The 21,894-nt window shown below is 67.9% G+C and overlaps 8 protein-coding genes across 8 annotated transcripts; 3 read left to right on the top strand and 5 right to left on the bottom strand.

Annotated features, from left to right (window-relative positions):
• The first annotated feature begins 428 nt into the window (after positions 1 to 428).
• On the top strand, positions 429 to 1,910 carry FA09DRAFT_360910 (putative RRP45-exosome complex exonuclease). Its single transcript, XM_025745289.1, has 2 exons — positions 429 to 947; positions 1,001 to 1,910. Exons 1-2 carry the CDS (start codon positions 555 to 557, stop codon positions 1,577 to 1,579), a joined length of 972 nt encoding a protein of 323 aa, XP_025597859.1. The 5' UTR covers positions 429 to 554; the 3' UTR covers positions 1,580 to 1,910.
• A 220-nt stretch (positions 1,911 to 2,130) lies between these two features.
• Positions 2,131 to 3,493, bottom strand: FA09DRAFT_40002 (hypothetical protein). The gene is made up of 4 exons (XM_025745637.1): positions 2,928 to 3,493; positions 2,713 to 2,869; positions 2,507 to 2,652; positions 2,131 to 2,448 (listed from the first exon to the last, which is right to left on the bottom strand). The coding sequence occupies exons 1-4, from the start codon at positions 3,384 to 3,386 to the stop codon at positions 2,227 to 2,229; spliced, it is 984 nt and encodes a 327-aa protein (XP_025597858.1). The 5' UTR covers positions 3,387 to 3,493; the 3' UTR covers positions 2,131 to 2,226.
• Positions 3,494 to 5,345: 1,852 nt separating this feature from the next.
• FA09DRAFT_39919 (FabD/lysophospholipase-like protein) lies at positions 5,346 to 8,368 on the top strand. Its single transcript, XM_025745636.1, has 9 exons — positions 5,346 to 6,065; positions 6,120 to 6,255; positions 6,306 to 6,444; positions 6,494 to 6,684; positions 6,736 to 6,759; positions 6,809 to 7,143; positions 7,203 to 7,435; positions 7,486 to 7,844; positions 7,921 to 8,368. Exons 1-9 carry the CDS (start codon positions 5,521 to 5,523, stop codon positions 8,029 to 8,031), a joined length of 2,073 nt encoding a protein of 690 aa, XP_025597857.1. The 5' UTR covers positions 5,346 to 5,520; the 3' UTR covers positions 8,032 to 8,368.
• A 237-nt stretch (positions 8,369 to 8,605) lies between these two features.
• On the bottom strand, positions 8,606 to 10,383 carry FA09DRAFT_39911 (hypothetical protein). Its single transcript, XM_025745635.1, has 2 exons — positions 10,034 to 10,383; positions 8,606 to 9,980 (listed from the first exon to the last, which is right to left on the bottom strand). Exons 1-2 carry the CDS (start codon positions 10,287 to 10,289, stop codon positions 8,656 to 8,658), a joined length of 1,581 nt encoding a protein of 526 aa, XP_025597856.1. The 5' UTR covers positions 10,290 to 10,383; the 3' UTR covers positions 8,606 to 8,655.
• A 2,012-nt stretch (positions 10,384 to 12,395) lies between these two features.
• On the top strand, positions 12,396 to 14,179 carry FA09DRAFT_330259 (putative CYB2-L-lactate dehydrogenase). The gene is made up of 4 exons (XM_025742533.1): positions 12,396 to 12,517; positions 12,571 to 12,613; positions 12,665 to 12,860; positions 12,918 to 14,179. The coding sequence occupies exons 1-4, from the start codon at positions 12,406 to 12,408 to the stop codon at positions 14,076 to 14,078; spliced, it is 1,512 nt and encodes a 503-aa protein (XP_025597855.1). The 5' UTR covers positions 12,396 to 12,405; the 3' UTR covers positions 14,079 to 14,179.
• A 19-nt stretch (positions 14,180 to 14,198) lies between these two features.
• Positions 14,199 to 16,146, bottom strand: FA09DRAFT_39841 (hypothetical protein). Its single transcript, XM_025745634.1, has 2 exons — positions 14,852 to 16,146; positions 14,199 to 14,795 (listed from the first exon to the last, which is right to left on the bottom strand). Exons 1-2 carry the CDS (start codon positions 15,915 to 15,917, stop codon positions 14,320 to 14,322), a joined length of 1,542 nt encoding a protein of 513 aa, XP_025597854.1. The 5' UTR covers positions 15,918 to 16,146; the 3' UTR covers positions 14,199 to 14,319.
• Positions 16,147 to 17,376: 1,230 nt separating this feature from the next.
• On the bottom strand, positions 17,377 to 19,058 carry FA09DRAFT_339079 (Clavaminate synthase-like protein; the record flags this gene model as incomplete). Its single annotated transcript, XM_025744175.1, has 9 exons — positions 17,377 to 17,432; positions 17,495 to 17,575; positions 17,628 to 17,700; positions 17,759 to 18,155; positions 18,214 to 18,248; positions 18,304 to 18,497; positions 18,555 to 18,624; positions 18,678 to 18,872; positions 18,936 to 19,058. 9 exons carry the CDS (start codon positions 19,056 to 19,058, stop codon positions 17,377 to 17,379), a joined length of 1,224 nt encoding a protein of 407 aa, XP_025597853.1.
• Positions 19,059 to 20,333: 1,275 nt separating this feature from the next.
• FA09DRAFT_286837 (hypothetical protein) lies at positions 20,334 to 21,812 on the bottom strand (the record flags this gene model as incomplete). Its single annotated transcript, XM_025739912.1, has 1 exon — positions 20,334 to 21,812. A coding segment is annotated over one exon (1,479 nt), but the record flags the coding sequence as incomplete, so codon positions are not given.
• Positions 21,813 to 21,894: the final 82 nt, after the last annotated feature.

Raw genomic sequence — 21,894 nt, 5'->3', positions numbered from 1 at the left:
GCCGAGTAGGCACAGGCGCGATCAACGGCCCGCTTTGGGACAGGCTCGAGGCAGATGCGAAGCGGCCGTTGGTCTGGGTCGCCGCCGACAGGGTTGTAGCGCACAGGTCCGGGCCAGGCCGTGAGGCCCGTCCGCGGGTTCAGCGCCCCCGAGCAGACGAGGTCGTGCGCGAGCTGCGCAAGCCGCACAGCGAGCGCGACACGCCAGAGGACGTGCGGCTGCTGTGCGAGGTGCGCAGTCGGGATGCACCGGCGCCGTGGTGGAGAGAAGAGAAGGGGGGCGCGGCGGGCCGAGCCTTAAGGCTTCCTTCGCGTCGCGGCAGCGGCAGCGCAGAAAGCCCTTCAGCTGCGCTTGTCACGTGCGCGCGGCCGTGCCTAGTAAAAGTGCCGTGCGGCAGACGCCGCTGTGGAGGCTGGCCGCCCTCCTTCGGCTGCTCTCCCATCCCATCCCATTCGATTCCTCTGCCTGCCAGTCTCGCACGCGCTTCTAACACCCGGTCACCAAATCTCGCATAATCAGCTTCTCTCCGCAGCCCACTCTCGCCTGCGCCCACCATGGCACCCGGCGTGCCGCTCGAGGCATCGCTGACCGAGGCCGCCTTCCTGCTCGGTGCTCTGCGCGCCAAGCTTCGTCCCGACGGCCGCTCCCTGCTTGAGCCACTGCCACTCTCCATCTCTCTCGGCGCCACGCCCGGCAGCGCCACAGTGCGGCTCGGCGACGCCCTCGTGCTCGCTCACACGCACGCCGAGCTCGTGGCGCCGCGCCCCGAGCGCCCCTACGAGGGCTTCGTCGATGTGCGCGCAGAGGTGCAGCCCATCGCGGGGCCGCAGTTCGAGCGTGGACGTGCGGGAGAGGAGGAGGTGCGCTTTGAGCGCGGCATCGACCGCGCCATTCGCAGAAGCGAGGCCATCGATCGCGAGGCGCTCTGCGTCGTCGCTGGACAGAAGGTGCGTGCGCCGCCGCGCCTGGCTTTCTGCGGTGTGCTGACGCAGCTGAGCAGGTCTGGAGCGTGACGCTCAATGTGCACCTGCTCTCCTCTGGCGGCCCACTCGCCTCGCTCGACTGCGCTGTGCTCGCCTCGCTGCTCTCTCTGCGGCATTTCCGGCGGCCAGACGCCACGGTCGAGGGTGGACCGGCACCTCGGCCACGTCGAGGTCCCGCAGCCGCAGCCGCACCACCAATAGCGCATGCCGATCGAGCGCGCGTCGTGCTGCACGATCCCGACGAGCGAGCTGCGGTGCCTCTGGCGCTGCATCACACGCCGCTCAGCGTGTCGCTGGCCGTGTTTGAGCTGGATGCAGAAGGCAGTGCCGGCGGCAGCGGCGGCAGCGATTCCGAAGCCATCCTCCTCGACGCCACGCCGCTCGAGGCAGCACAAGCAAGCGCCAGCGTCAACGTCGTCTGCACGCCACAAGGCGAGGTGTGCGCCGTCGACAAGGCAGGCGGCTCGCCGCTCAGTGCAGACACGCTTGAACGCGCCGTCGACATCGCACGCCGTCGCGTGCGAGAGCTGGCAAAGATCGTCGAGGAGGAGCTGGAGCGCGATGCAAAGCTGCGTGCCGTCGAGGTGCCGCAATAGCATGGACGTAAGACGAAAGAGTGCGTGTCTGAGGCTATGCGCTGCGAACGCGGCTGTGCGAGCGTCGGAACGTGCAAGGACCGTTGCCAACGGCCTGATGCCGGCGAAGCTGCGGCGCACGCCGGCCGCTGGGCGCAGCGCGCTCGCCGCCGCGCTTCGATTTGCTTTGGGCAGGTATGTAAAGCGTGCCAGAGGCGCGGTGCCACATGCCACTCAACCGACGGCGTGCACTTGGCACGCACGCCGGCGTGCCTGGCGCGCCGGCACGATGGCTTGCTCGAACACACGAGCGGGCACACGGAAGAGGGAGAGGTGACGCATGCGCATTTCCAGAGCGGCCAAGCCAAGAGCGGGTGTCTGACGAAGCCAGGAAGATGGCGAAAAGGGGGAGGGGAGGTATAGGCATGGCGAGTGGGGGCACCCGAGCTGCTGGGAAGAGAGGAGTGTGGAGATAGCGAGAGGGACGCGCGCACGACTAGTGGGTACAGTGAGGAACGGAGAGGCGTAGAGAAACCAGGGAGGTGCGAGACGGGACGGAGACGGGACGACGACGGAGGCGAGAGACCGGGGACGGTGCGGCTCGGAGAGCAGTCGGCGCAGCCGACGCTGAGGTGCCGCGCACGCGCAAGATCGGCCAGAGGCGACGCTCACTGCGTGCACTTGGACGGCACGAACGTGATGTCGTCGAGCACGAGCACGTTGAGCAGCGGGTTGTCCGTCGTGAACTCGACGCGGTCGACGCCCATGAGGTCCGTGTGGCACTCGGCCTTCTGGGCGAGCGCCTTCTTGCCGTCGGCGAGCAGCAGGCCGTTGGGCGAGTACTTGTACGCGCGCTGCACCTGCAGCTTGCCCTGATAGTAGGCCTTGACCTGTGGAGGGAGAGCGTCAGTCAATGTGAGGTGCGGCAGTGGGGCGGAGACGACTCACCCGAACCGTGCACGCCGTGGGGATGAGGTCCTTGAGACCGACGCCGATGGCGCAGCCGTAGTGGAACGACTTGAGGTCAAAGTACGTCATCGAGCCGGTGGGCTGGATGGAGGCGGTGCCGTGGAGGATGTCGCCGACGAGGCCGGCTGCGGGTGAAGCGTCAGTGCAAGGCCCTGCGATGCAGCACATGCCAGCGAGCAACGCACTCATCACCGCCTGGTCGCCCGAGCTAGGCACGATGCCGGCGGGCAGGCCGACGAATTTGAGGCCGCCGAAGTTGTTGAACTTGAGGCCCTTGTACGTGCCCACCTCGTTGAGCACGGGCGCGAGGGGCGCGAGGATGTTGTACTTGACGTCCTCGAACTGTGACGGCGCGGGTCAGCACGGCATGCGGAGGGCCAAAGAGCGGAGAGTGGCTCACGTTGGCGACGCGCTTGTTCTGCTTGGTGCAGGTGCGGCGAGCCTCGAGCGAGGCGCCCGACACGGCCGACACGAGCGCAGCGGCGAGAGTGATGACGTTGAGGAGCTGCATCGTGGCGAAGTCGACGAGCGTGGAGCTTGGAAGCGAGTGAGGGTGGGAGTAAAGAGTGAGGAGGGCGAGCTCGGGTGGTGGGAGAAGACGCTGGGTGGGAGGAGACGGACTGGAGTGGGATGGAGGGAAGCGGGAAGGAGCGAGCGAGAGGCGCCGTCTCTTGTACCTTCTGCACGGCGACCAGCGAGGCCCGTTCGGTCGGCGCCAATGCGAGTGCTTCTGCTCCTGCGACGCAGACGCTGCGTGCTGGCGGGCGACGACGGCGCGCCGACCGCTGGGCTGAGCTGTGCTGGGCCCAGCTGGGCAGGTGCAGCGCCGGCGGCGGTGTTTGCATGTTGGGCGCAGCATGCTTCCATGGCGACGACGGCGCTCCCAAGCAGGAAGGTGCCCGTCGATGGTGCGGCTGGTGTGCGCGGTCGGCCGTTGCGCCTGGCGCGTCGCGGCTTGGGCGGCTGCGGCAGAGAGCAGCGGGCGCAGCGCAAGGGGCCCACGCAGCCGCAGCGGCCGTGCCACCGCGCTGCCGCTCCAGCGCGCGCTTGCTGCTGCTCGTGCTGCGCCGCCGCCCTGCGTCGCACCCTGCGTCCGAGTTCTTGCTGCGCTGCTTCATCCGGGCATGCGAGGCGAGCTGCATGCTCGACGCAGCGCTCGACGAGGCGGGGCCTGCCGTATTCGGCGCGCGTGTGTCTCTGCCCAGGGGGGCTGCGCGCCCCAGGTCAGCCGGCAGCGGCGTGAGAGCCCTTGCCGCACACCTTCCTTTGCGGAAAGCACGCCCGCTCGGATCACCTCTGGCCAGCAAGCTTGAGCTTCGCCAGATCAAGCATGTGGGTGCCGGCCTGTTGCGGTGCGCCTGTTCGTGCCTTCGCAGCGAGCGCTCGCAGCTCGGACGCTGTGCTGCACGCCAACCCTTGCAGTCGCGCCTACGCTTGGTGCGGCACGCCAGCGTCGAGCCAAGAGGCGGCGGATCGGCACATCGGGGCATTCTGCGGCAGCAGCTCTCCTGCGCGGCGTGCAGACGCAGCAGCCAAGGTGTATCTGGCGATGCTGCGGCGTCCGCATCCTCTCACTGCGGCTGCTCCTGCATGTCCGCTGTCAAAGCTCCTCACCTCCTTCATGGAGACGCCACCTCCGCGCAGGCTCCGAGAAGCGCTGTTGCGCTTCTCAGCCGCTCAGCAGGCAGAGGCAGGGTGAGAGCTGCTCGCTCGTCTTCAGCGGTGCGGCTGCGCTGCGCTGTGGGTGCGGCACACACGCTTCGCCTCGCTCGCCCACGCGCCGCGCCCACGCCAACGGCTCGGCGCGCAGATCCGCCGCTTGCTTGCCCCGCCTGCGCCGGCCCCGCGCAGCACCCGCCAGCCGCAGATGCAAGCGAGCGAGCAAGAGCAAGCACGAAGCTCGCGCAAGCTTCCAGATCGACACCTGTCCTGCATCTCAAGGCGGAAGGCGGCAAGATGCTGCTGGGCCGCCGGCCGCCGGCACCCTTGAGCGGCTGCGGCATGCCAGCGCCAAGGCGGCAGGATGGGCGCATTCTTCCGAGCCTGCCGGTCGTCCCTCGCTCTCGCTTTGCGAAGCTTGCGAATTTGGCGCGCAATGCTCGCGCTGAGAGCCGTGAAGCCGTCTCGAGAGCGCATCTCTGTCCGGCACGTCTCACAGCGGCCTCGAGCGGCTGACGACGCCCGGTGCTCCGCGCAGCGCTCGCTGGTCCTCTTTGCGGCCATGCTGGGCATTGACAGCGTCTCACACTTCGACGCTCGGAGCTCTGGATCTCACAGCGACGACTCGTTCTTCGAAGAGAGCTCCGTGCGTGGTCCGCTCGGCAGGCTCTGTGCTTGCCCGCGGCGCGCCGAGCCGCCGGCCGCCGCGGGCCCGTACCGTGCGCGTTCTCCTTGCGTCCGGGGCTCAGCGCTCGCATGCGACGTCGATCAACCGGCTCCTGTTGCCGGCGGTCTGCATTTGGGGCCAAAGAGCGACTGGCTGTCGAAGCGAGGAGACGCGAGAGTGCATGCAAGGCGCCGTCGGCGTCGGCCTGGCAGGCCCTTGACACGCACGGCCGAGGCGTGACGCAGCCCGCGCTCGCGTTGCACGCGCGCTGCTGCCTGCTTGCACCGCTCCTTCGCGCCTTCACATCAAGCGCCATGCTCTTCTCACCATCGCATCGTCCGATCTCGCCTTCCTCTACGCTCGCCGGCCAAATGCCAGCTGGCAGAATGTAGCCTCACACATCGCTGAGGGCCGAACGATGGTGCGCGCCAGCAGTACATGAGCAGAGCGCACGTGCGCCCGAGCGCGCGACTGCCGCGGCGTGCGCGTGGCGCCAGGGGGATGGCAGGCTGCTGTCACGACTTCGCCATGCTCCTCATTCCCAAGCAGCAAGTCAGCAACTCAACTGATCGTCGCAGCATCAGTGCACAGGGCACTCGAGCTCCTCAGCCGGCGAAGAGCAGTGTCAGGCGCTGCATGCTGCCGCCGTCGAGCAGCTGCGGCAGCCATGCCGATCGCCAAGGCGCTCCGGCGCTCGCCCGGCTATCTGTACGCTAAGATGTATTGTCTGGCCCTGGCCGTCTCGCTCTTCTCGGCAAGACCCATCTCGCGTCGGCTGTCGCCCGAACAGCTGGCACAACTGCAGAGGCTGCACAGCCTCGTGCCGCACTTGCAGATGCCGGCGCATCTCGTGCCTCGAGGGAGCCATGCTGCGCCTGCGCTGTCGCATCGTAGAGCAACGACATCAGGTAGCAGTGAAGCTCTGCAGATTCATGGGACCCAGCATGCTCACCAGGTCATTCGCAAAGCGCCAAAGCGAGCTCCGTCCTTCTCCTGGGCGCTCAAGTCCCTCGCGCACGATGCTCCCTCCTTCGCCTTGCCTTCGCCACAGGGCCTAGCGGAGCGGATGCAGCGTAGCCTCAAGCTACTTTCCGAGCTGCCGCGACGCTGGCTGCTGAGAATTCAAGATCTCGCTCAGGTGCGACGGCGGATGCGCCTCGATGAACGCGAAGCTAGACGCTGTCCTGAGCTCGAGCGAGATGCTGCTGTTCGGTGAGCGCGGACAAGCGACCAGCTGTGACCGCATGCCTGAATGCACGCGCTCAGTGTCGGATTGACGATGCATCCTCAAGAGACGGCCTTCGTCGCGCAACGTCGAGTCGCGATCGCTGAGTCTGCAGCCCTGTCAAAACTGCTCGGCTTGCCTGAGGGCACGAAGGTGCACCCTGACGATGTGCCATTGGTGAGCATGCCGCATTCGTGTGCCCATCAACGACACTGAGCCCCTCACAGGTCGCGCTTTGTGGCTCCGGAGGAGGCTACCGTGCCAAGTTCGGCTTCACAGCTGCGCTCGAGGTGCTGAAGCGCCAAGGCGTGTGGGATGTGGCGACATGGACTGCCGGCGTCAGTGGGAGTTGCTGGTCAATAGCAGGTGGGTCGACTGCTGGTCGCCCAAGTTCGCCGAGCTCACGTTCGTGCAGCGCTTTACACAGTAGCGAATCTCTGTCCGACGGCGCTCATGGCACACTACGTGACGGTCGCACATGAGGGCTTGCATCCGCTCAGCCGTGGCGTTCTTGATGTGGTAGCACGCTCGAAGCAAGGCACCTACTTCCTGCTCGCGCCGCTGCTTGCCAAGGCTCGTTCTGGCGTCGTCGGACTAGGCTTGATGGTGGGTGACGCTGCACATGGATGCGAACCCGTTCTGATCTGCGCCGAACAGGATCTGTACGCGACGATGACGACTGTGAGTGTCGCTCGACAGCTTGCCATCAAGTCGCTGATCCTCGATGCAGTGCTATCAGTTCCTATCTCGCAGCCCGCACGCTCGGCCTCGGCTCTCGCGCTCCACTTTCTCCTGGGCACAAGTATTTGAGCGGACGGGCATCGCGGCAGGACAAACACCACTGCCGATCCTCACGGCCGTGCGTAGAGATCATACGGAGGGCACGCCGCCGTATCAGTGGTGGGAGGCGACGCCGCTCGAGGTCGGCAGCCCCGAGGCTGGCAGATGGGTGCCGACCTGGTCATTCGGACGCACGTTCCGCAACGGCGCCTCCACGCAGCGCATCCCAGAGACATCTCTCGCGCTGCTGCTTGGTTACTGCACGAGTGCACCAGCTGGACCCCTGTGCGTCCATGTGCGCTAGCAGCACGAAAGCTGTGTGCGCTGACTCGATGCACCTACAGAACCGGCTACGTCTCTGCGCTCATCGCAAGTCTCCCTGTCGACACGTGGGCAAGCATTGCCCTCGGCAAGCTCAACACCTTCATTCAGCACCGCCGCTTCGAGCGCCGCTGGGGCAACCTCATTCGCGCCGCCGACGAGCCGAACCCGCTCGTCGGCGAGGAAGCCGTCGGCTGGGAGCGCAAGCGGCGGCTCAAGCTCTTCGACGCGGGGCTAGCCAACAATCTTCCTAGCCGTGAGCGATACAAGAAGCGCCCGCCAGGACCGCGCTGACCTGGCTGCTAGACATCCTCACCACCGAGAGCCGGCAGGCGGACATCGTGCTCGCCTTCGACTACAGCTCCGACGTGCAGAACGACGCCGCCTTTGCTCGTCTGTCCACGTTCGGCCAGCAGCGCAGCCTCACGTTGGTGCCACGGCAGCGGCTCGAGCCCTTTGCCGCGCTCGAGCCGCTCGCAGCCGATGAGGACGGCAGCATCGAGACGCGCTTCGCCGGCCGCTACGCTCAGATCATCGATGTCTGGCGGGCCGAGCGTCCGGACGATGCAGGGTTGCAGCACGAACGTCCGAGCGGCGAGCCGCACATGTGCATCGTGTACTGTCCGCTGCTGCCGCATCGCTCGCAGCGTGGCTTTGACCCCTCGGTGAGCGGGCCTGTGCGCTCTCGATGCTGACCTTCGCGCTGACGCACTGCCGAGCTCGGCAGCGCTCGAGCTTCAGCAACTCGTACAATCTGGTCTGGAAGCCCGAGCAGGTCGACGTGCTGGCACGCACATCGCGGGCGTGCGTCGAGGAGTATGTGGCACCGGCGGTGCGCACCGTGCTCCGTGAGGTGTGGGCGCGCAAGAAGGCACGGAGAGAGCGCAGACAGGCAATCACACGAAGAGACTGAGAAAGCGGTCGATCATATTTGGCTTGGCGATCAGCCAGCGGCCCGGAAAGACGGATGTACAGAGAGGAGAGGGGGGTGCGTTCGGCTCCGCGCAGGAGGCAGCAGATGTGAAGCTACAAGAAGGGCGAGACGAGGCAAGGGAGGCTGTGGCCGTCGACCCTGGACCGTGCGTATGTGCTGCGGGAAGGGGTGCGAGAGAAGTTCCAGGAGAGGTGACGTTTGCGAGCTGAGTTCCGAGGGACTGAGAAGATTATTGACCTATAGCAGCGCTTGCGAGGCGGTCGTGTTTGTGTGTGTGACCCGAAGTGCGAAGGTGCGGTATGGCACGTTGCTGCAGAGAGAAGAGGGCGTGCGGGCGGTTCCCGGAGAAGAGGGTGACGAGAGACGGCCGGCCGGCGAAGTCGAATGGAGACGACACGCGAGAGCGGGCGCGAGGACCTATGGAAACGAGCTAGCGGAGTAGACGCCAGCGGCCCGTGTGCTTGGATGACCGAGGAGAGGCAGATATTCGAGGGAAACGAGGCGGGAACGGGACGTCCGGGACGGATGGTGGTGCACACGAGCTACGCCAGCGTAGAACGGGCGAGGCGCGCGCACGTGTCGTCGCGCGGACTCAGGAACTCAGGAGAGGGCTTGGCCGAGTGTGCCGTGCGAGGCACCGTCGGGCCTTCTTCGACGGGTGTGAGGAGAGGTGACGACGGAGCGCTGCTATTTGATGCCGTGTGACTCGTACGGCGGCTCGGCCAGCGGTCGTGGCCGAAGCCAAAGCTCTTGCCGAAGGATGGACTCGACAGCAGCGCCGAGCTGAGTGCGAGCGACGGACGGGACGATGCTGACGACGAGTCGTTGGACGACGTCGGACTCTCGCCGGCCGCCTCGGCTTCCATGAGACCGTGGAAGAAGGACAGCACACGAGATGACGAGTCGCTGCGCGAGAGGATCGGACGGGCCGGTGCGAGCGACAGCTTGGCATCGCCGGCTAGTGCCGACGGCAACCAGGAAGGCGGCGACCGTGGCGACACCGGTGAGATCGGCCGGTAGGTCAGTGCCGGCGAGATTTCGCGGGTGAAGGCACGGTCGAGCCGTGCAGGCAGCGCGATGGGCAGTGCACTGGCCGCTGGCGACGGTGCATCCACCGCACGGTCGGTGACGGACGAGTTGCTCGTCACCTCGTCGGCGTCGCACACGCTTGCCAGCGACGAGCGGGTGGATGTCGTCGGCGACAGCAGCTGCATGTCACGGTCGCTCTCCTCGAGGCGCGCGACCTCGCGAGCGATCTGCGCCGTGAGGATGCGCGAGCTGATGGTGACGCTGTTGCCGCGACGGTGCGAACCGTCGCCGGGCAGCGTCACGTCGGTCTGCTCGAGGTTGCGGGCGAGAGGCTCGGCGGCGGCGCCACGACGACTCATGCACTCGCCGCCCGAGATGGATGCACAGCGCGCAGCACCCACTCCACTGCGGCGGAGCGATGCACGTGTCTGCTCGCGCAGGTCGTCGGCGAAGTGGCCCGAGTGGACGATGGACGGAGGCTGGCCGATGGTGGCGTCCATGCTCGGCGTCATGTAGAAGAGCGCATCGATGGGCGACGCGATCGGTGGCCGAACGAATGAGCCATCGCCGCGGCGGACGTGTGCGAAGTCGACGCCCGAGTCGAGCGGTGCGAGCAGCTCGCCAAGGTGCTTGAGCTGCACCGGCTTCGGCAGCAGACCGTCCATGCCGACGGAGCGGTAGAGCAGCTCCGGCGCCGGACCGACCGCCGTCGTGGTGGCGTAGATCTTGACGCTCTGGTTGGCAGGCAGGATGCCGTCCTCGCCAGCACGGATGCGCTGCGCGACGTCGATGCCGCTCACGAACGGCATCTGGATGTCGAGGAAGATGACGTCGAACACTGAATGTGGTGTCAACGCGATGCTCCACCGTGCGATTGACGCCAAAACTCACCATCCTGGCTCAAGGCCTGGATTGCCTTCAACCCATCATCGACGCAAATCGGCACGCCATCCAGGCGGTGCGCGAACTTGCGCGTCAGCAAGCGCGAGAGGAGCTTGAGGTTGAGGGAGTTGTCGTCGACGAGAAGGATGCGGAGCTTGTGCGGCGCGGGTGTGGCCGGCATGGACGGAGCGATGAGCTTCGAGGTCATGTAGCAGGTCGGGAGAGCGATGTCGACGTGCAAGCCGCTGCAGAGCAGTGTAGCCATACACGGGAGAGATCGGCAGAAGAGAGGGAGAAGGTGGGACGCGCCGAGAGACGTGCTGGTCGTAGCCAATGGGACGACGCTTACGCAGAGGGTCTCTGAAGGATGTCCAGGTGTGGGCGCAAGGCCGACCTATGTGGTTCGTCGCTGGGTGCGCTGGTCTGCGGGCGGAGAGCGGTGCGATGCTCAGATCACGATTCGACGAGGCGTGTGCGAGGTCGGAGGGTGAGAAGAGACGAGACGCGTGGACGACGAGAACAGGACGGGATGCGAGGGCAGAGTAGTGCCGCTGAGACGAGAGAGGAAGCGCGAGAGGTTGAGAGAGAGAGAGGAGGACGCGGGATGGGTTGATGGTCGAGGTGCAGAGAGATGGTTGCGCCCGGCGACGTCGATTTGTGGGACGCGCAGTCAGCAGCAGGCAGCCATCGCCCGCGCAGGCCAAGCCACGCCGCGTGAGTCAGGTGGCAGCGACGAGCGCGAGCGGTGGCAAAAGCGGGCGGAGGGGCGTGGCTGCGCTTGTGCCAGGAGCAGGCCCAACGGCCATACCAAGGCGAAGGAGTGCGTCCTCCCGGATCGGCGCACGCGCAGCAAGAGCAAGGCAGAGGAGCGCACACGCGGCAGCGCCGGCATCAGCTCACCTTGCCGGCGTGGCGCGTGGTGGCGACTGCACCACAGCAGAGTCTGTGGCCGTACCCTGCAGCGCGGCAGCAGGGCCCAGCGCAGGGCCCCGCTGCCGGTCGCACGCGCGCACAGCAAGGCGCCGCACTGCTCCGGTGCACGCACCGCACTCGCACCTCGGCCGCCGCGCCGAAGCCGGCCTCTGCCTCTGCGCTAGCGCCCCCTGCGACAGGCCGTCAGCCCGAAGAGTGCTGCGGATCGCGCCGCCGAGAGCAGCATTCAGACGCAGGCACGGCGCGCGGGCCGACTGATGCGGGAGCTCGCGCGTTGCGGTGCGGGTGCGGCACGCCGAAGCGACGTGCTGTCGCCCGTAGAATCGATGCGAGCAGCCTCGCGGCGCCGCTGTCGACGCCGTCGCTCGTCTCGACAGCCACGCTCGCTTGCAGATGCGGCTCCGCATTGCGAGCGTCCCGCAGCGAAGCCCGCGAGACGGGCTCCTGCGGCGGTGAACAGCACGCAGCCCCGCTCGCAGGGCAGCTGCCGCACACTCAGCTGCAGGCTGGGCATGCCACAGCGTCGGTGCCGCGCTCTGGGGGTGCGCTCGCGCTGCATTCTCTGCGTGAGCCTCTTCGATTGAGGGCGAAGCGGAGCGGCGGAGCTGACGGCCGGCCGCCCTGTGCGCTTGCCCCGTGCCGGACTCCGGACGCAGCGCGGCCCGCACCAGAGCAGCGGCCCGCCGCCTCTCAGGTCAGACACGCGCTCGTGGCGGCCGCGAGCAAGACGCGGCGATGCACGCGCACCATCGGAGCGGCGGAGCGGCAGATGCGCGCCTACACCCTGGGGTCCGGCGAAGAGTCGCCTCGTGCCCGGCACCACGCGCTCGGCGCACGCCCGGTGTACCCCTCGCGGCAGTGCCGCACCGGCGCGGCGGCTCGCTTCCACTGCCGGCGTCTGCGCCGGCACTTTGCGGCAGCTTGGCGCAAAAAGCGCAAAGTGGCGGCTCGGGCGCAGCAGTCACCTTATGTCCGGACGGAATATTCGAGAGTACTAGGGCCGCCGGATTGAGCTGCTGCCTCGACGAGCGCGACTCTGACCAGAAGGCCGAGCTAGCTCCGTCCCGGCCGACCGCCTCGCGCATCGGCGCTCCTTGCGCGCCGCCAGCGCCGCCCGCTCGGCGTAGGCGGACGAGGTGGAGGCCGTGCGGCGGCCAGCGCCTCCTGCCCAGCGGCTGGGCGACGGAAAAGCCGGGTGTCCGCCGCTGCCATCGTGGGAGAGGAGCGAGGGCGAGCCAGCGCGGTGCGCTGTGCCTTGGCCGGCCAAGCAAGCAAGCGTCGATGCGCAGGCCGGCCACCGAGAGGTGCGAAATCTGTGCCAACGAGCGCGCCGCGATTGGCCGGCGGCGACGCGCGCACCGACGTGCTTCCCCGCATCACCCGCCACTCTTCCCCGCACCACACCGGCTCGTTCTGCCTCCCGTCACACCACCACAACGCTGCACACCATGGGTCTCATCTCCTACGACGAGGTTGCCAAGCACAACAACAGCGAGTCGTGCTACGTGATCGTGCACGGCAAGGTGTACGACGTCACCGAGTTCCTGCCCGAGCACCCGGGTGCGTCTCTGTGCGCCGGCAGCGCTGTGGCGCGCGGCTGACTCTCTGCGCAGGCGGCAGCAAGATCATCCTCAAGTACGCCGGCAAGGATGCGACGTGAGTGGCGACGGCGCGACTCTGCCAGTGCTGGCGCTGACACGCGCCCAGCGAGGAGTACGACCCTATCCACCCGCCGGGCACGCTCGAGGAGAACCTGCCCAAGGACAAGTGCCTCGGCGAGGTCGACCCGGCGACGATGAAGGCAGAGGCGAAGAAGGAAGAGAGCCAGGAGGAGAAGCAGATTGCGCGCAACAAGGACGAGCTGCCGCCGCTCGACCTGTGTCTGAACCTGTACGACTTTGAGGTGAGTCTGCGTGCGCGCGAGTGGCGCTGCTGGGTGCGGCGCTCACACGCTCTTCAGGTGGTGGCACGGAAAGTGCTCAAGGGCACGGCGTGGGCCTACTACTCGTCGGGCGCCGACGACGAGGTGACGATGCGCGAGAACAACAACGCCTTTGGGCGCATCTGGTTCCGCCCGCGCATCCTGCGCGACGTGAGCAACATCAACTACTCGACGTCGCTGCTCGGCTGCAAGAGCACGCTGCCGATCTACATTACCGCCACCGCGCTCGGCAAGCTCGGCCACCCCGACGGCGAGAAGAACCTGACGATCGCTGCGGGCCGCGAGGGCATCATCCAGATGATCCCCACGCTCGCGTCGTGCTCCTTCGAGGAGATTGTCGACGCGCGCGTGCACGACCAGCAGCCGCAGTTCTTCCAGCTCTACGTCAACAGCAACCGCGCCATCACCGAGAAGCTCATCCGGCGCGCCGAGGAGCGCGGCGTCAAGGGCCTCTTCGTCACTGTCGACGCGCCGCAGCTCGGCCGCCGCGAGAAGGACATGCGCATCAAGTTCGAGGACGTCGGCTCGCGCGTGCAGAACGACGGCAAGGACGACGTGGACCGCAGCCAGGGCGCGGCACGCGCCATCTCCTCGTTCATCGACCCCAGCCTCAACTGGGACGACCTCAACTGGCTGCGCTCAGTGACGCGCATGCCCATCGTGCTCAAGGGTGTGCAGACGTGGGAGGATGCCGTCAAGGCGGCCGAGCTCGGCCTCTCGGGAGTTGTGCTCTCCAACCACGGCGGCCGGCAGCTCGACTTTGCGCGCAGCGGCATCGAGGTGCTCGGCGAGGTCGTCGAGGCGCTCAAGCAGCGCGGCCTCTTCCCGAACCCGATGTTCCAGATCTTCGTCGACGGCGGCGTGCGCCGCGCGTCGGACGTGCTCAAGGCCGTCGCCATGGGCGCCACGGCGTGCGGCATTGGCCGGCCGTTCCTGTACGCCTACTCGGCGTACGGCCCCGAGGGCGTGCAGCGCGCCATCCAGCTGCTCAAGGCCGAGATGGAGATGAACATGCGGCTCATTGGCGCGCCGACGCTCAAGGACCTCGAGCCCAACATGGTCGACGTGCGCGCGCTGAGCACGCACGTCAACGTCGTGCCCGAGAGCAACCAGGCGCAGATCTACGAGCGCCTCTCGACGGCCGTGGGCATGCCCAACGAGCCGGCCAACAAGCTCTGATCCTGTCGCCTCCGCCTGCCGCTGCTCGTCCGTTCTCTCCTCTGTCTTTGTGCCGGTCCGCAATTCCATCCTGTCATCGATCTGCCATGTGATGTGTTGCTCGGGTGATGTGTGTAGGTGTGTGTGACCGCGGACGCTCTAGGTGACTCGGTAACGATAGGGTGCGGCAAGGCGCGCTCAGGACAGCAGCGGCGTGCGCTCGCCAGGCGTCCGGCTGCGCCGCGGCGCCGTCGACGAAGGCTCAGGTTCGACATCTGCCGCGGTGCGAGCCATCGGCGTCATGCGAGGCGGCACGGAGCGCAGCTGTCTGCGCGGACGCGGCATGCTGCTGCTGCCACTGCGACGCAGCGACTCGGCCGCCCCGCGCGGCCGGCTGATGCTGCGCACGCGCTCGACGTCCTCGCGCGCACTGGCGATGCTGGAGCGGCGGCTGAAGCCGGGGCGCGCCGAGAAGGAGCCGGGCTCGGGCGCCAGCGGGTCCTCTTCCTCCTCCTCGATGCGCAGCAGCTCGACCTCGAGCGGCACGTGTCGCCAGGCCAGGAACTGCGCCACGATGATGGCGTCGAAGACCAGTGTGCCGCCCGAGCCGAGCAGGAAGGGCAAGCAGTCCAGCAGGTACTCCCGTGCGCCCGGCCCGGATGACAGCGGCGAGCTCAGCACGCTGATGGAGTACAGCGTGTTGCCGCCGGCTGCTGCGATGAAGAGGAGGATCGAGAGCTGTGTGACGCCACGTCAATGAGCCGCTCCAACTCGGGCAAGACGTCTACTCACACCCTCGACGCTGCGGCGCACGTAGTTGGACCAGATCTGCGGGATGCGCGACGTCATGTAGAGCACGCAGCACGTCCACGCAAAGATGCGCCCGATGATGCGGTCCCAGTCGTCCTCGCTGGCAGGTCGTGGTCGGGGCGAGGACGACGCTGCGTCCGCCGTTCCCGTCCTCCGCATCGGCGCGCTGGATGGAACGAAGTGCAGCTGCGACAATGCCACAGACATTGCGTGCTCTGTCGCATTTGGCTCGTACCGGAGCGGCACAGACCACCGGTGATAGCCGCGGTGTCGGTGCTCGTGCGGCACGGCAGCCTCCGGCACAGCATAGAGCATGGCAGGATGCCGCAGCTGCTCGAGCGGCGTCCAGGAGCGCTGCAGCGCCGGCGGCAGCCGGATCAGCTCGCTGGTGCCAGTCGATGGCCCCAGGCCCCACAGCGCCCCCAGGCCGAGGAAGAAGGCGCCCACACCGCGGCCTGCTCTTCGCCGTCGCGACGGCGACACAGACGTAGCTGGTGCGGCGGGTGCGCCGCGCTCCGCGACGGGACTTGTCCGACCTGACGCAACGGGCGCGTGCGAGGAGTGAGAGCGCTCGAAGTAGCACGTCGCCTCCTCCTGCTCGCCGGCCGCAGCTTGTACGCCAGAGCTGCGCGACGCCGCTTCGGCAATGGCCGAGCTGTTGGCCACGCGCTCGGCGGTGCGCTGCATGCCTCGCCCGCGCCGCTCCTGCTCCGTCTCGTCGTCGGACTCGTCCGTCTCCGCTCTGTTTGCCGGCTGTGGCTCCGAGCGTGTGCGCGTGCGGGGCACTGATGGCCCAGGCCCGCGCAGGGCTGGTGTGCTCGCGATGCCAAAGCCATAGCCGTACCGCTCGCTGCCGCTGCTGCGCTCGCTCGTGAAGCTGTCCACCATGGCCGCTGGTGCGCCCTGGTCCTTTGCGCGAGTGACCCGCGAGGCGGAGCGATCCTCATCGCCGCTGCCACTGCGCTCGCGCGTCGGGCTGAGCGGCGCCGGCTCCCAGTGGTCGAAGCGTCTCCGCTGACTGCCAGCGCCGCTTCTCTGCCGCTGTGCCATGGCCCTCGCTGCGTACTCCTCAGCGGCCGCACGGCGCAGTGCGGCGTACTCGGCCACACTGAGACCCGAGGCGCTAAGCGGCGCCGGCTCGATTGCCGCATCGCGAGCTGGCACCTCGACGCGCCAAGCACGGGAGCGTGAAGAGAGCACCGGCGAGTGGCTCACGCCGCGATGCCCGTCGCGTGTTCGCGCCAGGTCTGGCAGCTGGCCGCTGTGCGAGAGCGTGTCGTTGGAGCCCCAGCGCGGCAGTGCGCCGCGTGACGAGGTCGGAGAGGTCGGCAGAGAGCGAAACTCCTCGGGCCGTACCCGCGACACTGTGCTGGCGTAGTGTGGGTGCGACACAGGGGCAAGTTTGGCGCCTCGTGACCAGTAGTCTGGACGCGCACGAGCACTCGGTCAGCACCAGTCGCGCCTTTCTGCCAGCTGCGCAGCCGAGCTCGTCCCAAGCCTGCCGCCCCTCACCAGCCCGTGCACTCACAGTAGAACTGCGCGCAGATACACGCGTCGACCACGCAGAAGTAGGTGGCCACTGCGATCTGGAAGCCGAGCTGGTGCGTGAGGAGGCAGCCCACGCTGGCGGGCGGGCACGCATCAGCAGACAGCATTCGCGAGCCTGAGACTGCGCCAGCGACTCACAGATTCGTCACGTCGCCGCCCATCCACTGCGCCAGGAAGATGGGGCTGAGGCCGTCGACGGACGAGCGTGCATAGTTCTCATACAGCTGCCTGTGAGGCGCGCGCCGGCATGCGATGAGCGCTGCGCCGGTTGTGCCGCAGAAGCACGCGCGCACTCACGGACTCTGCGCAAAGAGCCAGACGACGAAGCTGGCGCGCCCGGCGGCATCAGAGACGGCCTGGCGGTCCCAGGCCTGCCACCAGGCGACGATGGCATGCCCGACGCTGCCGAGCAGCTGCTCCACGACGCCGCCTCCATGCGAGAGGAGCATGGGCAGCGGGCGCCAGGCGGCGCACTGTGCTGGGCAGGCGCGGCGCAGGTGGCAGTGGGTGAGATGTCGGACACAGCGACGAGCAGTGTGGTGCTGTGGAGAGGTGGTGGAGCAGAGGAGCACCTCTGCCCCTCGCTCTCCCCGCCAAGGCGCAAGATCGACGCGGCGCGGTGCTGGCGGCCGAGCACCCGCGGCTAAACTGCCGCGCCGCGCCGCAGCACACGACCGCGCGCATCAGTGCAGGCCCCCTGCCATCAGCTCGGGCGAGCAGTGCACTTCACAAGACATGCCGTGTCGCTTCAGGCTGCTCAACGCATTCGTCTGGCTTGTGTCCATGTATCGAGGGCACAAGGAGGAGCGTCATCCGGCGCCTCAGGGAGCGCTGACACGGCTTGCCGTGCCGCATACCCCACACTGCCGACGCGAGGCGCAACGCCTGGCTCACGGCGCCCGCACCTGTGGGCAGCAAGCACTGCAATCATGGCATGTCCGTTCACCACGCTTCTGCTCCCCTACTCGGCGTCAAGCGGGCACGTTGCCGGCTGCTGGTTGACCTGGATGCCGCCGCCTGCAGATTTGACCAGACGTCAGCGAGGTCACATGTTGAGCTGCCCGAGCAGCCACACTCACGCCGCGGGTGGTTGCTGTGCTCGTTGGGCAGGAGCCAGCCGCCCTCGGACGAGGGCGTCGAGAGCCAGAGACGCAGCAGGTCTGCGAGTGCTATCAGCGACGTGGCCTTGCTCGGCGAGCACAAGCCACTCACGCCGCCGCGGCTCCGGGTATGGGCGCTCCTGGTATGCGGTGCGGGCGTGCAGGACATGCTGGTCCGACACGAGCTGTATACAGACGGCTCAGCAGATGCAAGGTGATAGCAGACGCCCAGCCCGTGCTCACCTGCAGGTCGCCAATCTCGAGCTCCATGTGCAGGCTGAGGCGCTGCGCCGTCTCCTCGAGCACCGTCATGGCCTCCTTCTTGCGCTCCGACAGCTCAGGGATGAGGCCGGCCTCGACGTGGCGGCCGAGACTCCAGACGTAGTAGGGGTCCCAGTGGGCCGCCACACGCTCCGCCGGCTGGCCCTTGACGAGGTAGAAGATGGGCTTCTGGAAGAAGGGGCGCTGGCCCTCCGACACCTCGCCCTTGCGGTCAAAGTGCCACGTCGGCGACGCCAGCTCCTCGGCCAGGTCCGGACGCTTCTCCTGCAGGTCGTTCCACACTGCCTGCGTGCTGACAATGTCCGACTCGCCGCCCGTCTGCGCCGTCTGCAGGCACACGAGGCCGATGAGGCCGCCGCTAAGAGTGCATGGGTGAGCAAGGCAGCCGTTCCTGTACAGCAAGTATCTCTACTCACGAAGAGTCGGTGTGAAAGTACTGGCGGGCCGTGGTCTGAAGCGGATATGTCAGCGTGGGTCTCGGTCGCACTCGCGGCTGCAGCTCTCACCTTGTAGATGCGCGTCGTCGCGATCTGCGTGGGGTCGGCACCGTCGAGCTGCTTGACGTGGCCGAGCAGGTGGCCCTTGCCGTTCTGCGACACGGCGTTGCCGAGGTACGCGCCGATGCCGAGGTACGCAATGGCGGTGAGCTCCGTGCCCCAGCGCTGCACGGGCAGGCCCTTGAACATGTAGAAGCCCTTGCCTGCGCGCATTGGACCAAGTCAGCAGCGAGTGAGCGAGGTGTGGCGCCTGCACACACCGTTGAGCAGTACGTCGTAGCGCAGACGAGTCAGGTCCTCCGCCAGCTGAGCCGGCAGGTCGAAGGAAGCCTGCAAGCAAAGTCAGCGAGCCGCTGCGTCGCAGCACCCTCGGCGCCACGCACCCGCTCAATCTCAGTCAGCGAGCGCCCGCTCGCCTTCCACGCCTTGGCTGCCGTCTCGAGCCACTCGATCTCCTGCGCCGTCCAGATGCGGATCCACTTGTGCCGATTCTCGTCACCGCGGTAGTCCTCGGCGCGCCAGATCGTCGGCGCCGACTCAGGGATGTGCGTCGGCATCTCGCTGTACGCCGTCAGGCGCTGCGGGAGAAGCGGTCAGCGAGAGCATTGGAGAAGGCTCGAGCACACAGAGGCAGTGCTCACCGAGACGTCGACATCGTGCTGGCCCGAGGTGAGCACATTGCGGATCGAGGGCACGCGCGAGCCGGCAGACGCCTGGGCGGGCGACGCGGCGTGGTGCGTGGCTGGGGCTTGGGCGGCGAGCATGTTCGTTGGTGCAGCGGTGATTCGTTGGAGTGATGGGTCGGGAGAAGAAGGCATCACCGGAGTGGAGCAGCGTATAAGAGGCGCTCAGAGCGTCGCTGCTGCCACTCGACTCCGACTTGCACCATGGCCGGCTTCTCCACCTGCGCCGGCACCGGAGCCGTGCGGACGCTCGGCCTGCATGCTGCAGGCACGGCCACTTGGCGAGCCATGCAGGTGCAGTGCTTGCAGTGATGCAGCGCCCGTTTGATGACCCGAGAAGGACCGGCCTCTCACTGCTGTGCGGCTGTGGTGCTGCTCAAGCGGACGGGCCAGGCGGACGTGGGCGTGCGCAGGAGAGCATCGCGTGCTTGCTGCGGGGTCGAGCACGACATCCGCCAGCGCGTTAGCGCCAGCCGTGCCGTTCCCACGCTCCGAGGTCGGCGCCTTCGCCGGCTGGGCTCAAAAGTGCCCTGACTCTTGTGTCCGGATGGCTCGTCGCGCGGCAGCCGACGGCTGTGCCAATGCAGCAGGCCCATCAAGCTCGTGCCTGATCCGGCGCCATCTCCGTGACGACAAAACCCATGCGGCTCGGCAACGGCGCGCGGATGGAGGTTATGTTGCGCGCTTGCGCCGTGAAGCATCGTGCCAGATTGCCGGGCCGGCTAAGCAGCCAACTGGCGGCGCCACACTCGTCAGAGGTAGATGCCGGTCAGGAACGCAGCGCCAAGAACTACCTCGGCAGCGCCGCTTGTCCGGAGACAGGCGCAAAGGACGGAGCAGCAGGCGCTGGGAGCGTGCTGTGCCCTGCGTGCGACACTGCTGTCCTTGATCACGAGCACGTGCGACGTGCCCAGGCGGCGCCGTGCCAGGACGGCTGCGTCGGACGCCGCCTCGCCGTCGGTGCCCACGGGCCGGCAGTGGTGCAGCGCAGCGCGCTTCAGCAGCGATGCAGAATCGATGGTGTGTGCTTCGTGACCGGAAGAACGTGACATGAGATGGGCGTGAGAGGAAAAGGGGGGATGTGATCCGAACGCGCAAGAACATGGGAGCAGAGTTGGCGGAGAGGCGGGAGGGCATCGAGCATGCATCGGGCCCGGCGCCAAAGCGGAGATGGAGGAGAGAGATGAGGGCGAGTGAGGAGCAGGGTAGTGGTGGAGCATCGGGCGGACAGCAAGCGCAAGCACGCTAGGCGCTCGTGTCCATTTCGATGAGATTGTCCGGGTCCGGGTTGTTGCGGCGCTCCTCGCGCTCCTCGCGCTCCGCCCGTTGCTTCTCAGCCCAGCGCTCGCGCTCCCGCCGAATGCGGCTCTCGGCGCCGCGGATCGCCTCGCGCAGCTCGACGGGCTCGGGCGCCGAGGCCACGGCATCGGCCGCGAAGCCGAGCAGCTCCTTGACGGCGCGCTTCGTCGTCGGGCCCAGGCAGGCGACGCGTGGGAAGCCATCCGGCGCGCCTGCCGAGAGTGCCGGATGTGCCGGGGCATCGGCCGGCGGCAGCCAGCGCCGCGCTCGCAGAGTCGGCAGCGCGTACTGCAGGCCCGAGGGCGAGAAGAAGACGAGCCAGTCGGGCTTGGTGCCTGTGCCGGTGCTCAGGCCGATGTCCGAGTCCAGCGGCAGCGCATCTTCATCCTCGACGACACTGCCGCCCGGCGCCATCTGCTGCGGACTGCCCGAGCGTCGCACGCCGCCGGCGATGGAGGAGAAGGGCGTCATGCCGCCGAGCGGCGTGGTGCCGCCGCCGAGCGCACCCAGAGCAGCCGTCGGGCCGTTGTCGCTGGGCGTGCCTGCACCAGAGCCGCGCCGCTCGGCCCAGACGCCGAAGCTCGGCCGCCGGCCCGAGCCAAAGCTGCCGGAGCGGCTTGGTCTGCGCGAGCCCGGCCGCGAGCTGATGGCGGGCAGCGTGCGGCTCAGCGCCTCGCAGTAAGCATCGAAGCCCTCGTCGAGACACGTCTCGTACACCTGCTGCACCTCGAGCGGGTAGCCCTTGGCGCGCAGCATGTCCGGAATCGTCGGTGCGTTCTTGTCGCCCACGAGCACGAGGATGGGCGCGGGTGCCTCGGCCTCGCTGTCGAGCGGCCCGAAATGCCGCGTCACGTAGTTGGCGAGCGCCTCGCCCGTGCCCGTCGCGCCGCCGCCCATCACCAGTGCCGGCCGCAGCTGCTGTGGAAGACTGGGCCCGAGTTGCCGCAGCGCTGTCGCAGTCGCCGGGCCGACGGCAAAGAAGGGCGTGCGCTGCCACAATGTCGTAGGCGCAGCCGGCCGGCCTTCCCTTGCGGCCCGATCCCGCAGCTCCTGGGAGACCTCCTGCGCCGCCTCGCCCCAAGCGTCGACGGCCCGCTGCGACGTCACCACCACGCCGCGATACTTGGCGCCCGCCGCCTGCTGGCCTGCCGCGTCGACGGGCCCGGCAAGAATGCGGCGCGCCAGCTCGTGCGTCTCGACGAGGCGGTGTCCGAGAATCGGGATGCTGGACACGCACCACTCGCGCTCGTCGTCGCCGTCGCGCGCCAGGTGCGTCGTCGTGAGGCTGTCGTCGTCGGCGATCCAGCGCCCGCGGCGGCGGCCCGTGGCGGAGCTCTGCAGCGCCGACTTGAGGATGTCGGCGCCCTCGCGGCCCAGCGCGTGCGGGTTCACGGGCGGCGGCAGCGGCGTCGAGGAGCCGGACTCGAGGGCGCTGAGGGGAAAGGAGGGCAGGCAGAAGGGCCCAAAGACGTCGTGGTACGGATCGGTGCCGGCACTGGGCGGCACGGGCGTGCGCAGCAGCAGCACCGACGTCGGCCGCACCGCGGCATAGCCGCCGCCGCCGCCGCCGCTGCTGCCGGGCAGCGGCGGCATGTCGGCCGAGCTCAGCACGGGAGTG

Source organism: Tilletiopsis washingtonensis (assembly GCF_003144115.1).
Source record: "Tilletiopsis washingtonensis strain MCA 4186 unplaced genomic scaffold FA09scaffold_12, whole genome shotgun sequence".
Classification (NCBI taxonomy): Eukaryota; Fungi; Basidiomycota; class Exobasidiomycetes; order Entylomatales; genus Tilletiopsis; species Tilletiopsis washingtonensis.
This window is presented reverse-complemented; position numbering and strand designations above follow the sequence as displayed.